Genomic DNA, 17455 nt, shown 5'->3' with positions numbered 1-17455 from the left:
AAAAAAAAAAAAAAAAAAAAAAAAAAAATTCTGCAGTTTCACCCCACACACACTGTCTCTAGTTGTCAAGAGCACATTCTGGGGTAATTGTTCTTCCATGATTTCCATTTAGTGCCACCCCAGACCCCTAAGAAGCCCCCTAAAAAGCCCCTTTCATTTGGACCGTTTCCCTGCTTCAGGATTTTGATATGACACCTATGTTTAGTTAACAGGCCACACAGTAACTGAACAACTACATCTTAGAAATGACCCTGAGCTTGGGATCTGAGCAACCTCCTTACCTCTTCCTTCTGGCCAGAAGACAAACCTATGACAAAACTTTCCCAGCGGTGCAGAAGAGGGCAGCTCCTTCCTACACAGACGTCTGTCTCCTTAGCATGCTAAAATACTAGCTCACATCAGGGTTAAGAGTTGGGATGATTTTAAAAATGTTCATATGAGTTGGTATTTTCTGAGTGAAAGTGAAACTCAGCTGATCAGGATTTATTTAAACAATTAACATTATCATCCCCACCCTCTCCAAAAAAAATAGCTTTTATGATATTGAAATTCATCAGAAACTCATGCTGGGGAACAGATTGGCATAATTTTCATAACAAGAGGAAAACTGTCTAAATATTCATAATGAAGTGCCCTGAGGTTCCTCCAGCTCACCACATCTGGAGTTTCCTTCTTTCTTATTATAATTGATGCAGATTTGTGGCCTCTGTGGGATACAAAAATAGCCCAAAGAAAGGGCTATTGAATATTTTTTTGAACAAATAATTTAGTCTTACAGATTCAGAAGACCAGTTGAACAGGTGGGTTGGGGGGAAAAATCCTTGACAGAATTTGTACCAGGGCAGATCAGGCTTCTGCATAAGTTATGACTGCAGGACAAAGGCTGTTTTCTCTGCTGAACCTCATCTCACTTCCTAACTGGACACTCATACCACCTTTGCAATCCCTTTGTTCATTGACTTACTTCTTAGAGCTGTCATCTGTGATGGCAACAAATGGAACCTTGTTACTATCATTAGATCATTGGTCCCTCTAGGTTGAGGCTGTGTCTTCTACTTGATATCCCCACCATGCAGCCTAGAAAAGTGCCATGGATTCAGTGGGCACATAAAAAATGGTGGTTGAGCAAATGGAGAAGTATAAATGATTTATGATTTATCAGGCTCTAGATTGCACAGTCTTTTAAAAGCTATTAGCACCATTCATGGTGGCTCATGCTTGTAATCCTAGCACTTCGTGGGGGCCAAGGCAGGAGGATCTCTTGAGCCCAGCAGCTTGAGGCCAGCCTGGGCAACACAGTGAGACCCTGTCTCTACAAAAAGTAGAAAAAATTAGTTGCGCATGGTGGCACATGCCTGTAGTCCCAGCTCCTTGGGAGGCTGAGACAGGAGGATCACTTGAGCCCAGGAGGTCAAGGCTGTGGTGAGCCACGATCATGCCACTGCACTCAATCTGGGTGACAGAGTGAGACCTTATCTCAAAATATATATAAAATAAAAAAGCTATTAGCCATTGGTCCCCTTCGCCAAGTGTACATATACATGTATATGTAAGCCCCTCACAATGAGACCTTAAACACAATGGTAAGTAACATCTTTTGAAAGTGTGTTCCAAATACCTGCTTTAAGAGCCCTCTGCATGGAAAACAGTTCCATTCACTGTAAGAAAACAGCATATAATGTATCTCTTAAAAAGTATGCTTAGATTTAGCTCTAAAACATCTATATGTAAACCTCTCACGCACGATGAGATGCAATGCTAGAAACATCTCTCAAAAATATGTTTGAAACGCTTGCTTACGAAATTTTCTGCTTGGAAAACAGTTCCATTCGCTGTATGAAAACAGCACATAATGCATCTCTACAGAAGCAGGTAGATTTAGCTTTTAAAGGTGTATATGGAAACCACATATAATGAAACTTGAAATACAATGGTAAGGAACATCTTTCAAAAGCATGTTCAGAACATCGGCTTACAGAACTCTCTGCTGGGGGAAAAAAAGAGACACATTTGTTCCTGTAAGACACTTGAGCATGTTCTGGGGTCTGAGTGGTTAGCAGTGGTTGCTGGTGTTCTTTGGCTTGCCGGTGTTCCTTGGGGTTTGCCAGACCCTCTCTTCTTAGCAGCCATTGCTCTCCCAATCAGCCTAAGACTGTTACCAGTGGAGGGTGTCCAGGTTCTTGGCATCTTGAACAAAGAATTGGACAAAACGCACAAACAAAGCAAGGAAAGAGTAAAGCAACAAAAGCAGAGATTATTGAAAACGAAAGTACACTCCACAGGGTCAGAGCAAGCACCAGCATAGGGGCTCAAGAGCCCCGTTACAGAATTTTCTGGGGTTTAAATACCCTCTAGAGGTTTCCCATTGGTTACGTGGTACACACCCTATGTAAATGAAATGGTGGCCCACAGTCAGTCTGATTGGTTGTGGAAAGCAGCCAATCAGAGGCTGAAGTGAAGTTACAAAGTTACACTCCTATGCAAACATCTGATTGGTTGCACAAAGCAACCAATCAGAGATACTTTCAATTTTCCATCTGCCATGCAGAAAAAGAGGGGGATTTGCAAAGGGAGTAGCCCCTGGTCCTTTTGTTACTTAGGTGTGGAAAGTTGGGATTTTCCTTTTGATTTAGTTCTAGGAAGTCAGAGTGAATCGGCCTTAGGTTCCCTGCCTCCAGACCCTATTCTGCCTCAAGACCACCAGGTTTATTGGCTCATTGTGACCAGGGAGACTGCACACCAGGGGACCTGTGGATGTTACATCAAGCAAAGGCAAAATTAAAAAAAAAAAAAAAGTTGTTACAGATTTTGAGAAGGGGCAGAATTTAGTGAAATGTAAATGAAATGATGTTTTGATAGACTCAAGGCAGAGCAGGGCTACATGGCAAGGGGTCAGCATCAGGTCTTGACTGTGAGGTGGACTCAGGTCCCGTTTCTTTGGCAGCTACCAAGTGAAGATAGATGTGTAGTGGTGTAGTGCTGTGTCCAGAAACCCTTTACGTGAGGCGCTGCACTTGGGCTGGAAATGAAGACTGCTTCTCTGGGTCAAGTGTCTTAGTGCCTTCAGGCAAGAGTGGAATGTTTCATTCTTCCTGATATAATTTTTTTAAAAACCAAGTTTCTGGTAGTTTCTCTCTCCTTGACTTTGTCAGGGAGTGAGAAAGTAGGAGCACTCCAAGAAGGGGGTTGTTAAGGACACTTTGCAACTACCGCATAAGCTTGGGAGAAACACTGTTTCCTGATCACTTTGCAGGTGGCCTTATCTGTGTCTGTTGCCCCAGCCTCAAGAATGGCTGGGCAGATTGCTACTTACTCAGTGCAGCTCATTTTGCTTTCTCACCACGTGTTTAAATGGGGAAGAAAAAAAAGAAGGGTCAACTTTCTTGTGTTGGGTTTTCCTCAGCTTCATAATATATACCCAGGAACTCTGATCCTATTTTTTCAGACGGAGTGTTTTTGCCCACATATCCTCCCCCAGACTCACTCATTCTTGGGCCTGGGGATTTGGGCACATCCAATTTGCTGCAGCATGTTTCATATTCACCCCTTTAGTGTCCTGGATGCCTGTCATGTACTGAAGCCCCTCATGCTTGATGTCCCAAGGGTACCTACCTCTTCCTAAGAAGCACCTTTCATCACTTGCTCCCCAGTACAGACATTGCTGTCTGGATTCAGAGCGGGAGCCTTCCCAGAAGGGTGCCCAGCCTACCTGTGTGGCTTAAGATCTGCATTTCAGATACAGTCCTCTTGAGAAAAAGGTTAACTCCCTGTGTGTTTTCCTGGTAGGTTTTCTTTCTCCCAAAGACTCTCCAAGGAGCTTCTCATCTGAGCAGAAGAAAGTACCATCGAGAGGAGCAGTGATCCAGCCTCTGCTCCATTGTAGAGACAAGAAGGGCTTTGCTTGTCAGATTTTCATTTCTTCTTTTAAAATATACTTCTCTTTTTAGAGGAGGTTAAATGGTGTCATAATTCATACTTGTGAAATAATTTGAAAGTCAAATTCCCAACAGCGTCTAAGATGGAAGGTGATTGTTTGGAGTTATGGTCAGCTTCTCCATAAAGGAAGACGCTGGGTTGGCATTGACAGACATACTGACAGACACATCGTGTTTCATTTCCCATCTGAATTTAAATGTAGACCACAGCTTCTTCACCTCGGCAGTATTGACGTTTGGGCTAGATCATTGTCTGTTGGTGGGCGTTGTCCTGTGTGCATTGTAGAATATTTAGCAGCATCCCTGGCCTCTACCCACTAGATGCCAGTAGCAATCAACCCCCATTCCCTGCCAAGTTCTAATAAGGAAAATTGTCTCCAGGTATTGTCAATATTTCCTGGGAAGCCCTAGTTTCAAACTGCTGGTATAGACTATAGTAAGCCCCAAGAGGGCACTGTGGCGTCCCTGCTGCCTGGTATGCAGTGGACACTCAGTTGTTATTTACTGAATAGATGACAAGCCTAGTATGTATTTCACTACTCCTCACTAGCCCCAGATCCTCAGAATCTGACCCAGAACTGGAATTCCTGTCTAAATCTAGCATATGGCACACCCATCCCCAGTGCTACCACCATGCTGGTCCACCCTCCAGGTCCCCAAAACTGTTTTGCTCCTCCCTGGAATTAAACATTTGCTAATACCCATTACTAGACCAGTGGTTCTCACAGTGTGGTCCCAGAACTAGCAGCAGCAGGAGCATCACCTAGGAACTTGTTAGAAATGCAAATACCAGCCCTACAGAATCAGAACCCCTGGGGGTGGGGCCCAGTTGATCTGTTTTTACAAGCTCTCCACCTGATGCCAATGCCCACTCAAGCCTAAGAACCACTGACCTAGACTAAGTCTTTTTTTTTTTTTTTGGAGACAGATTCTCGCTGTATCGCCTAGGCTAGAGTGCAGTGGTGCAATCTCGGCTCATTGCAACCTCTGCCTCCCGGGTTCAAGCGATTGTCCTGCTTCAGCCTCCCGAGTAGCTGGGACTACAGGCACCCACCAACAAGCCCAACTAATTGTTGTATTTTTAGTAGAGACAGGGTTTCACAATGTTGGTCAGGCTAGTCTCGAGCTCCTGACCTCGTGATCCGCCCACCTCAGCCTCTCAAAGTGCTGGGATTACAGGCGTGAGCCACTGTGCCCGGCCAGACTAAGATTTTTAAAGCTTCCCTGATGATGAGAATCACCAGAGTGTGTGTTTAGTAAATGGATTCCTGGTCCCACCTCAGATCTGAAGATTCAGATCTGCAGGGAAGAGGTCTGGGAAGATAATAGAATGAACAGGTGCCCCACAAAATTCTTATCAGGGATGACTGATTGGGAAACACGCCCCAATCCTACTCCTCTGGTCAGTGTCCTAGAACATTGTACAAAGCTCACTGTCGTTTTCTTCCTCTCTGACAAGATCCTGAGTCTCTTATTTGGGAAGTGATTGTCCCATTTCAGATACTCTGATACTTTAAGCCAAATGCATGGCTCTCATCCTGTCTTCACTGTTGTCTGGTCAACATTGTATATAGACATACCCTTTTCTGCTACTTGAGCTCCTCGAGCAGATAGTGTCTTATTTACCTTCATTTCTCTTTCCTAGAACATAATAGAAGTTCACACCCTTATGTGCAATTCCAAAATATAAAAAGCTCTGAAAAGAAAATGTTTTATTACTCATTGGGTGATAAAACTTGTTCTGGACTGACATATGTCTATTCATAGTCTTTATTTTTCCCACTTGGAGTGACCAGTCATCCATTTACTGCAGAATTTTAATGGTTGGGTGCAGCCCCAGCCCCCAGCTGAGGATGTTACATATTATATGGTATATGCAGTATATTTCCTTTCTAAAATCTGAATAATCCTGTCTGCAGGGGTTCTGAATGAGGGATTACCAACCAGTAGTGTCTGAGATAATATTTGTCAGTTGAACGAAAGAATTTGATTATGATGTTGGTGAAACTAGACTATCCCTGAGCTTGATACTTTTGTTGTACCGTCCCAAGGGAAAGGAAAACTCCAGTTCTAGATGTGACCTGGTATTTTCCAAACGCTGCTTAAAGCTCTGGAAGGCTTCCTACCAGAATCTGCCCATGGCACATGGGGTTTTGATCTTTATACCCTAAAACTGAGCCCAAAGAGTTGTCCTGGATTTAACATTATTTCCTTCCGTGTATATGTTCAGCTTGCTGATATATTTCTTCTGTTGGTTCTGCTTTTATTTTTTTTTAAGCTGAGAGGATTTTTGCTTGTTTGTTTGAAGTTGGTTTGTTTTTATTGAATAGATATAAAACTAGCTGCAGGCAGTCATGTGATGTGGCCATGTGAGTTCAATTCCTTTAACAGTCTGTTTTTAATATTATGTAAATTTCTAAAAGTTTAGAGATTGAAATGATGTTTTTTGGGGAGTGTGTAAATCATGACTGGACTTTTTGGTGATTTTAATAGAGCAAGCTTCTTAAAATTTGAAAACCAATAATTAGTACAGTGGCTCTTGATGTGGGAACTAGGTAACTAACAGCTTTGGGGTCCTCAAATCTTCTGATATTGTATACATTTTCTCTGCACATTTGAGTGTGTGTGTGTGTACGGTTTGTTGTGTTGTGGGTTTTTTTTCTGGAAAGAGTCATTGCTTTTTATCAGACTCTTAAAGGACTCTAAGACCAAAAAACGTTTAAGAACTGATTTAGGATTTCAGTCTTATGTTAATTCATTAGTCATTTTTAACCTTTCTAAAGAAAAAAGACAAAATCATCTCAAATTGCTCGATAAATTGTGCTTTATTTCTGTGTGTGTGTGTGTGTGTCTATTCATTCCTATTTGATCTCTAATTAAATCCATCCAATTGATGAATAGATGGAAAATGCCTGCCTTCCAAAATTAATTTCATTCCCTTCTTCTCCAACTCTGTCCAATACTCATTTAAAATGTATAATCTTCCCACATCCAAAGGATCTGGAATTATACCCTTCTTAAGACATATCAAATGCCTCCTCTTTTGAGAACTTTCTCCTAAATGTAATCTTGCCTTTCTCTGAAACACAACAATATTCCATCATAGTGAGTTTATGTGTATGCATGGGTTTGTCTTTTCTTTCTGCCATTCTCCTCCCCTTGCTTTTCTCCAAGAATTAGACTGTCACTTCCATGCTGGGACAGGAGGGGGTGGTTGGGCTTACTTGTATATTACAGTCCCCAAATTGACAGTATCTTTTCATAGTGGTGGTTCAATAAATATTTAAGTGGAAGTCAGGAATATCTTTGTTCCATATACTTTAACATTAAAACCACAGACTCAGAGTTAATAATTTTTTTGCAGATAACAGTTTTGAGTGTCTTAAAGTCACTGATACATCCAATGCAACATAATATTTTTTTCTTCTAAAAAAAAAAAAAACAAAATGGGATACACGTGCAGAACATGCAGATTTGCTACACAGGTATATGTGTGCCATGATGGTTTGCTGCACCTATTGACCCATCCTCTAAGTTTCCTCCCCTCATCCCCCACCCCCAACAGGCCCTGGCTTTTGTTGTTCCCCTCGCTGTGTCCATGTGTTCTCAATGTTCAACTCCCACTTATGAGTGAGAACATGCGGTGCTTGGTTTTCTGTCCCTGTGTCAGTCTGCTGAGGATTATGGCTTCCAGCTTCATCCATGTCCCTGCAAAGGACACGATCTCATTCCTGTTTATGACTACATAGTATTCCATGGTGTATATGTACCACATTTTCTTTATCCAGAAATATTTTTATTTTCTACTACTATTGAATTCAGGCTCAAATGCCTCATCAGTAAAAATAAATTCCTATTTTAAAATATATCTTAATAAATTAAAGCATGTGAAGCTAATGGTTGCTGGGTTTGGTCAGGAGATCTGGGTGATAGTGCCTGTGACTAGAGTCATGAAAAATCATAGCTCAAAGTCAGAGCTGCCAGGAACTCAAGTCTGGCCGAGTGTGCCCCTTGGAGCCCTCAGAGCTTCACTGACATGTCTTTGGGGACCTGGGTGGGAGATGGGACAGCCCTACTCCCCCAACCAAAACAGCTCTGTTTTAGTTGCTTTATATTTGAGCTCTGGAATACGTTGAAATTTGCTAAGTGTCCTGCTGAAGTTAACCAGACTCTCCTCTCTCCCCTCCTTGGCTGGTCCCTGATTTTACACCTGAGGACACTGAGGTCATCCAGAGTTGTAGTGTGATTGTCTCAGGTCATGTGCTTGCAAAAGCCCAGCTGGGAACCCAACCTAGTCCCAAGTATCCTGCCTTCTGGCCCACAATTCTCTCCTCCTCCTCCTTGTGGCCCCTCCAAGTGTTCCTCCACTTTATAGGGGTCACTTGGAGATCATCAAGAAACATTGAGTGGGAGCTCTGTATCAGGTTCTGGGGATGCAAAGAGAGCTGAGACATGCTACAGCAACCCCTGGCACCAGTATCTCCTCTTTTTCTCTAACAGTGGTGCTTTCCAGATAATTCTGTGTCTAATGCCTTACACATAAAACAGCGTAGCTGCACAGTCGAAGTGTTCTAAAGCTGGATTATGGTGATTGTTACACAACTGTATAAATTTATTAAAACTCATCAAATTACCACTGATTTTCTTGGCATTCCTCTTGCAGTTGAAATATGATTTCAATAGCACCAAACACTGTACTGACGTCCAACAAAGATAAAATTGTTAAAAGGAGAATGGCAGGGGCAACTGTCTTCCTCAAGTCTGCCTGTCTGTCTCTCCGTGTCTCTCTCTCTCTGTCTCTCCGTGTCTCTCTCTTTCTTTCTCTCTCTCTCTCTCTCTCACACACACATGCACACCCCAGGGAAAAAAATCTAACAGCCTCTCCCAACCCCAGCAGTTTTCCTCTCACATCTCATTGGCTGGAAATAGAGCACATGCCCATCCCTAAACCAATCACCAACAAAAGAGAGTGAGATTAACATTATTTACCTGGACATATTTGCTTTATCCCCAGGGCTGTGAGAGGGTTCCATGTTCCTGAATATAATGCTTGAACAAATTAGGATTCTGTGAACTAGGAAGAGGGTGGGGAATGTCTCCTGGGATGTTAACCAACAGTCTCTGTTACACTTCATTAACTTTTTTTTGACTGAAGGTAACAGAAACATGACCTGTTCCTTCTTTCTTTGTTGGCTGTGGGTTTCTGTATTCTTTGTAAAAATGGCTCCATGATTTCCATCCAAATAATTATTCTTAAAGCCAGGACTCTGTAGTGCAGTTCTTCAGTGATACTGTGTTTGTGTTGTTGTAAGTTTTGAGGTTGGCAGTCATGTTTCACTAGCACAGTCAATAGGAAAATTGGTGAGGAGCTGTCATTATCCAATTTAAAGATGTTTTAACTTTTTCTGTCTCTTTAGAACATTAGACCAATTCAGATTTGGGGAGGTTTGCTATTACTAAGTAAAGAGAGATAGAATGTTGGTAACTATGTGGGTTTAGGAATATGGTATTGATGGGATTTAGAACTATTGCCCCTCAGCACAGGTTAAGGGGCACAAGCCATCAGAGGCCCAGAATACCCAAGATTGAAAATTTCCAACACTAGGATAGGGAATGTAACTAATACCTTCAAGCCATTGTACAGAATATGAAAACAACTGCACAAAAGCAAAGTGAATACTGCCTCTCCTCCCTTCACTCTTTCCCCTTCCTCCCTCTGTTCTCTGTCCTATCCCAACCCTAGACCACAGTGTATCTGTATTATGGATTTCTTAATTGCTTTTATTTTACATGTCACAATCTCTGGTTGTTGGGATGTTAACCAAAATAAAGAAACACACTTCAGTAATATAAATTACACTAGGGACAATGTAATTGTCATCAAGAGGTTACCTCTAAGACATAGCTCTAGGTTGTGATCCGTCTGCAGAAATGGGCCTGATGCTTGGGAAATATCTAAGGCCATTCAAAGCCATTAGGTTTGTTGACTTTGATGCAGAATAATCGATGCCTCTCCCAGTAGATACTAATTCTCATGAATTTTTCTTTCCACCTTCTGTCCTGAATCATCAAAGGCTAGTTTTCCAAGTCTCCATTTCTGAAATACTTTACAAATGTTTTCACTATCTTCATAATTTGTGCTTTCAGATAAATAGAGATGATTTAACGGCACATAGACTTTCCAAGGCATGTAATTCGGGACATACTTAAATTGATTTTTAGTGGCCTTAGTAGTTTTCCCTCTTTGGTGAGGGCTATTGTATCTCTTTGCTGAGGAACAGCCATCTCTGCATAGGGAGGTTCCCGCAGAAAGGCTGTGGAACATATTTGAACAAGCTCACCCCCACACATATGTGTGTAAAGAATGTTCAGTCAATACTTGTTGGCTGTTTATGGTTGGCATGTGCTTACATAGAAATACATTGACATTTGTCTCTTAAGACATACCATGATGGGGTAATTTTTTATTGTTTTATGTACCCTGGTAGCTTTGTAACATATATAAATACCTTGTTTCTAATTGAGTAATGTGTGGAAAAAGGCAGTGAGGCAAAACTTAAGGTTTTTTCTGCCCTCTGTAGACTATACATGTTTATGCATGCACTTGAAGAGTATATAAAATGGTATATGTCTGTTTTCCTGAGTAAGGAAACCTTTTTACTTTTCTGCCAGAGAAAAGTAAAGCAGTCAGTGGCATCTCATGATGTCACATGATTTGTAAGGGGAAAAAAATGGAAGCCAATAAATATACATGAGCCAAAAATGAGCACTCTCGGGTCATTTCCTGAGGGTCACCCTTTCTTCATGCAGCAGTAATATGCTACCTGTTAAGTGTGCCTTTCCCTGAACTTAATGTGATAGAGAACATTTTCTCCTGGCCATGCATCCATTAGATAAAGCATGGTTAAAAGTTTGTTTTCTGTTTTTCTTATAGGTCACAAGAGATTACTGCAAAGTAATATTTCCTTATGACGGGCACAGAATGATGATGAATTGACAATCAAGAGAAGGAGATATAGTCACTCTCATCAATAAGGTAAACAAAGGTTGTCTCCTACCTTCTAAACCGCAAACTGCTTTGGGGTGTTGACTGGACAGTACAAGCTTTTGCTTCAGCGCTTGAAAGCTTGGTTTTCTCGGTCCTGAACTTGTGAGGAAGAATCTTGCATCTTTCCTTTCGATCAAGCTAAGCCCAGCATCCAGGTGAATGCATTCCTTGAGATGAGAATAGATTTGTTTGCCGTAGGGCCAGCTGCAGATTTGCATGGTCCTTCAGAAAAGTCTGTTCCAGAAGGAATAACCCAAAAGGCAGCCTGCTTGGCTGGAGATCCTGCCCTCCACAGCAGCCAGGTTGCAGAGCTCTGTGTCCTGAGGTATTGGAGGAGGAGTTTTTAAAAAAGACTGGTCATGCCTCACAGGCAGAAAACGCTTAAAGAATGTTTGCTGTTCAGATCAAAGACAGGTAGTGTGCCTGAGAGAATTTTTCCTGTCTCCTTTGGGCTAAGAAGGTTGAATGATTTTATTATTATTAGAGCCAGAGCCCTGTAAATAAACAGAGAGCTATAAGATCTATGTGAAGTGATGCAGTTGAACAAGGGCCTTGGCTGTGTACTGTGTGTGCTTTCATTCTGTGGTACTCACCAAGTAGGTGGTTGAAAGATACATTATTTAAGCAATACCCAGAATATATGACTTTTTCTCTGAGGAACAGCATTTTTGTGATGGTCAAATATGGTGAGAAGCTGAACGGTCTTGAAGATGTGTATGGTGGTTTTATTTACTCAGGGGAGTGACAGGGAACTTAGCACAGTTATCTTAGCACAAGTGTGACTTGGGAGATCATTGTGGCTACCTGCGCTCTCCCAGGGCTGGGAAGCCTTGGCAGGGTGGAGGATGCAGGGAAGGGGAAGAGATTGCAGGTACGTAGAGTTGGGGTAGGCCCAGGGTCCTGCCAACTCTGACCATTACTGAGAGGGTGGGGACTGTGGTGTCGCCTGGCCCTACCCCTCCCTCAAGGCTTGTCCATAAGGTGATCAGTAAGATTTACCTTTGTTATCAAGAGGTTACCTCTAAGACATGGCTTTAGAGATTGTGTGTTTTAAGAGCCTAATCCAAAGATACCAGGGAACTAATGACCCCAGAAGTTAAGTAGCTTGCCAAAGGTCAGGAGTTTTAGGGAGAAAGCTGGTCCTCTCATGGACTCCATATGTCAGTGGTATGGAGTATATAATGCTTTCTGGAATAGCAAATCATTCCCTGTTTTGCAGATCATCCAAGAACTCGTCCATCTTTTTACCTGTAAAGTATTCTCCCCTGAAGTTATTTCGGTATGTCTCTGTTGAACGTAGCAGGAGGAAATGAGGGGAAGAATGCTTCCCTTGTTGTTTTCTGCAAATGAGGCAGAAGTGGTTCTTTTCTGTCTCTTTCAGATTGCTTTCTGATACACAGTGCATTTCCTATTTTTAATCAGACCTGTAACCAAACAAGCGGAATAAGGAAGTTGTTAAATGGGTGTGAAGCACAATACGAATGCTATAATAATTATCGCAGATAATTTGGTTTTAGAAATGCTGGGAAAGGACTAGAGCGATTTTTTCCCCTTGATGATAAAGTGACCAGAGAATTAAATAACTGCTATTCTTTGCAGTTGGTTGGCGGGGACTCACTAGCCTGTTTTGTTTTGTCTTTGGAAGAGAGGGAGCCTCTTTTAGTTGAAAACCTGGTATGTCAGTAATATTTAATGAGGTTTGAGAAAAGAAACACATCTATTTCTGTTTTAACATATTATACTCCAGTCCTTCCATTTGAGTACATATCATAATTAGAACACATTCATCTTGATGATTTTGCTCCTAACCTCCCAGCCTGAGATCCAGTCTGGTAAAATTAATGTGATTTTCTAACGACCTTAGTCAGAAAGGGAGTATCTATCGGTCCCATCCACATGGTACAGATAAATGAACAGGTAGATGTGGCAGGCTGCTTTCAAGAGTGTCCTGAAGGTTACGTCCCATTTCTCTGGTTTCATAGATTAACGTATCTGGAAGCAGTTTAGAAACTGAAGCAGTGCACTGCTATTAATATTATATCTACAAAACATGATATTGTCATCTCCGCTGTACACTTGGTCTCTTGACCTGACTTTCACACTGATCCGACTCCTCAGGCCTACAGTTTGCATATCACCATTTTGACACTTGGTCCTCCTAGTCCCACCCTGCTCCCACCCCCAAGCCTTTCTCCATCCCTGCCACTTCCTGCCCTGCAGAGCTGAGCACAGGCTTGAGTCATTCTGCATCTGTCCAGGCCAGGTGAGCAAGGACCAGGCTTCCTCCATCTTCTTTTCTCTAGCACCAACCATAGCACCTGGTCAGGAGGAGAGCCCTGGGGTGGTGAAGGATGGAGGGATGTTTCCCCCTGCTCCAGTGTCCCCTACCTACTTCATCCCTAGCACCTCAGCCCCTTCTTTTTGTCATTCTCTAACAATGCTGTGCTCACTTACCCTTCTGCACCAATCAAAATCTTTAGTAACTTTCTTTTTCTTTGTTGTAAAATCCAGATAGATGATCCTAGCACTCCTTCACCTGGCCTGGCCTCAGTCTGTCTTGGTGGCCTTGTTCCATGTGACTGTTCTGCAGGTACCCCCCGTATATGCCCCTCCTGCTCATGTGTCCTCACTAACTTGACTCAGACCATGTTCCTGATGCCCGAGATGACCTCTGCCTACCCACATCGCTATTTTTTTTGTTTGTTTTGTTTTATTTTCTTTTTGAGACAGCGTCTCACTCTGTTGCCCAGGCTGGAGTGCAACAGTGTGATCTCGGCTCACTGCAACTTCCACCTCCCAGGTTCATGCGATTCTCCCACCTCAGCCTCCTGAGTAGCTGGGATTACAGTTGTGTGCCTCCACGCCTGGCTACTTTTTGTATTTGTAGTAGAGACGGGGTTTTACCATGTTGCTCAGGCTGGTCTCGAACTCCTGACCTCAAGTGATCCACCTGCCTCAGCCTCCCAAAGTGCTAGGATTACAGGCGTGAGCCACCGCAGCCGGCCTAGCCACTGCACCCGGCTTCCAGTTTGCTGGGGGTTTTTTGATAGCTAATCACACAGCCAGTCTTAACTCATGCTGCTTGGGCCCATTTAGAGCTTGCTGCTTAAGAAAATCCTTTGTGCTCTATCATTTTGCTTCTATTATTTTTTTATACAACCTGCTGGGAAATCAGATCTCTTGCTATCCCGTGCTTGTGCGGATTTTTACTTTTATTTCCATAAAATGCCTGCCAGCCTTAACCTAGCATTCCAGTTTGCTGGAAGCGATGTGTTCAGATGACAAGTGCCATGTAGGCCACCAGCTCTCGTAACCAGGGTTTGAATCCCAGCTCCACTGTTCTTGGCTGTGTCTCTTTGGGCATGTTGCTTACCCCCTCTGAGCCTGAGTTTCCTCAGCCATAAAGCAAGGTCCATAAAGCTGACTTCACAGGCCTGCTGCGAGGATTTACTCTGGCAGGGAGGGGTCTGTCAGTGGCACCCATACTTCTAGGAATTGTCACTCAACCCTGGCTGCTCTTTCTTGGGCCTTGGAAATGGGAATGGAAGGGCTCTTGTGTCTGAGCCCAGTTTGCTGCTGAGGCTGGAATGCCATGACGTTAAGTAGGTTAAAATGGTGAAAAATCCACCTAAAATCGTTAAGTATTCACAGTGGAGGAGATTTTAGCAAGAATTTGGAAAGAAAACATGTCATAAATATTTTGCTTGCTGAAAGTGGGAAGAATAGAGTTGGAGCCTGTAAAACCCTGCTGACATTATAGAAAACTGTTACTCTTCCTCTAAGTTAGGAATCGCCCAGAAGTTCATTGAGATGATTGTATACTATTGCTATTACAAAATGAATGGTTTCACCATGATCTGTTTAATATGCATTCTGATACGCGTATTTATTGGGTGTAGGAGTTGAGGTGAAAGACCTGAATTGCTGTTCTCTAAATTCTGTGTTCGCCGTAGAGGTTCCTGATAGACCCCGAGTTCCTCTGACATTTACTTTGGTGTCAGTGAAGGTGGTTTCCCTTTGCCCTGCTTTTCTATGCTGTAGCGGGAGTCACAGAGCAGGCTTTGCCCTCATTTTTAGCCCTAGATTGTCAGTTCATGTGGCTTTCTAGAAAATGAGTCAGACACCTTTAGTGGGTGGGTATAAGCCCTCTGCGGTTCCTAAAATAATATGCAAAGACCCAAACTATTTCTGTGTGTCCCTGGAAACCAGGAGGAAATGTGGCAACCTGAATGGTTTGTTTTCTAGTTTATTTATAAAGAATTTTTGTGAATTTGGGAACATTTCCACTCGTGAAGAACACACCTGTGTTTAGCTTTTATTTCCAGTCACTCAAAAATAACTCCCGCGTCTGTGTTCCTACCACCCCCATCCCTGCCTTCCTGATTTGTGCTCAGAGTGTGTTTGAAAAGGTTCCGAAGCTTCTGGGTCTCATTCCCAACTGGAGAAGCTTCCTGGAGAAGGGCTGAGGGCAGCTTGGCAGGAGCTATGCCAGGGCTCAGCTGCAAGGGTGAGATGGCCATTGGAAGATGTCCCATGCTGTGGCTGCTGCCGCTTGGGGCAGAATGAGCCCAGCTGTGGAGAGGGGCCATGTTCCCACTCTTGGCCAAAGCCTCCTGGCCTCAGAGCTACAGCTGTTCCTCACAGCTCCTGCTAACCTAGGAGGGAAGGCTTCCTCTGTGATCCCTTTGTAAATAAGGACCTTTAGGTGTTTCTTATCAAACAGGCTTCCTGGGTAGCTGTGTCTTTATCCTTAAATCATACCCAACCCCTGTGTCTTCATTGTTTTAAGCCTATTTGATGACATCCAGATCAACGCTTAGAAAGCTAACATTATTGGTCAAAATCATGGAGTTGTAGAGATAGAGGGAAGGGGACAGAGGCAATATTAGCTAGCATTAATGTTCATGGAAGGAAGCTGATAGACACACCCTAGAGAAAGAGGGGACCCAGGCTGGGCTCAGTGGCTCATGCCTGTAATCCTAGCACTTTGAGTGGCTGAGACGGGAGGATCACTTGAGCCTGGGAGTTCAAGACCAGCCTGGACAACATGGTGAAACCCCATCTTCACAAAAAAATACAAAAATTAGCCAGGTGTGGCATTGTGTTCCTGTAGTCCCAGCTACTCGGGAGGCTGAGGCGGGAGGGTTGCCTGAGCCCAGGAGGTTGAGGCTGCAGTGAACCATAATTGTGCCACTGCACTCAGGCCTGGGGTACAGAGTGAGACCCTGTCCCCCCAACCACAATAAAGGGGAGACCCAGAATATTAGCTAAGGACAGTTAGTGGCATCCCCAACACAGTAGTACAGTCATCTTTCCTTGGACCATGAGGATTATCCACTGAAGATTATTGACAGCGATTTTAATTTGCACCCTGTCCTCTTCCCCTCACAACATTCGTTCACTCATTCATTCATTCATTCATACATTGAAGAATATTTATGGTGTGCCAGGAGCTGTGCAAAATGCTGGGATACAGTGGTGAACCAAAAATTCAAACCAGGAATTTTGCTTCTTTGTAGGGACCCCAAGTATTTGGAGCTAGACATGCTGTGAGGGCACAGTTAGAACCGCACCTTTCATCTCTACCTCAACATGTTTTCCTCCCTCCTGTCCCAGACAACAGTTGAACATTTAATTAACTTAATAATAGCTAGATCTTTCTCCAGGACCACAGCTTCCCAGCACAGGATTCTGGACCACTGGCAGCAAGAGCCCAGGACCATCATCACCATTCCCTTTTCCTCAGGAGTCTGCCCAGAGCTCAGCATCTCCCCTCATCTTCACAGCAACCCTGGGAATTAGGTGGGACCATGTGTGTTCTCTCCAGATTACAAAGGAGGAGCAGAGACCCAGAGTGCTGAAGCAGCTTTCCCGAGCAAGTCAGTGTCTGAGCCAGGTCAGAGGCGTCTGCTGACCTGGGCCAAGTGCTCTTGGAACTTGGGGGCTGGACAAGGTGGTAACTGTGGGTGGAGTTCGTGTTTCCTGTGGGGCTGAGTCACTCCCAGAGGTGACTCTTGTCTACTCATTGAGAGTCCTCATTGTTATTGGATATCCAGGGCAAGTGTCTGTGGAGTTTCCTTTCTAAGGTAATGACATTATCATTGTTACTTACCAGAAAAACAATATTACCATGCCATCACCCCATCCTTTGTTGCTGATGCTTGCATTTTGAAATCTATGTTTCCAATCTGTTAGGGTCAGGACATCACTGTGGTGGTTTCTGGATCATCCATGACTGTATGAGTCCACTGTCACCTCTAAAGGAGTGAAATGATGGTCCATGCAGAGGGAATGATGAGTTCAGCTCAGGGTTGACATTGGTTCTTTTTGTGCCTGAGGCCCACCTACCTAACTGCTTTCTTCCAGTTTCTTCCCATGCCCAGAGTATTTTGCCTTCCTCTTTTCTTCCCAGCCTGGCTGCCACTTAGCTTCCCATTTGCTGTCATGGAAAAAAAAAAAAAAAAAAAAAAAA

At 43.3% G+C, this 17455-nt stretch overlaps 1 protein-coding gene across 1 annotated transcript in view; it reads left to right on the top strand.

Moving 5' to 3' along the window:
- LOC108538908 (SH3 domain-containing kinase-binding protein 1-like) overlaps positions 1-17455 on the top strand; it is a 128035-nt gene that overhangs the window by 4300 nt on the left and 106280 nt on the right. Inside the window, 4 exon segments of the mRNA XM_017887236.1 lie at positions 1824-1872; positions 10870-10908; positions 10911-10940; positions 10942-10971. Coding sequence (XP_017742725.1) covers positions 1824-1872; positions 10870-10908; positions 10911-10940; positions 10942-10971 — 148 coding nt within the window.

This window comes from Rhinopithecus bieti, unplaced genomic scaffold (genome assembly GCF_001698545.2).
Source record: "Rhinopithecus bieti isolate Rb0 unplaced genomic scaffold, ASM169854v2 scaffold_17420, whole genome shotgun sequence".
Taxonomy (NCBI): domain Eukaryota; kingdom Metazoa; phylum Chordata; class Mammalia; order Primates; family Cercopithecidae; genus Rhinopithecus; species Rhinopithecus bieti.
Note: the sequence above shows the minus strand (reverse complement) of the source record. Positions and strands in the feature narration are given on the sequence as shown.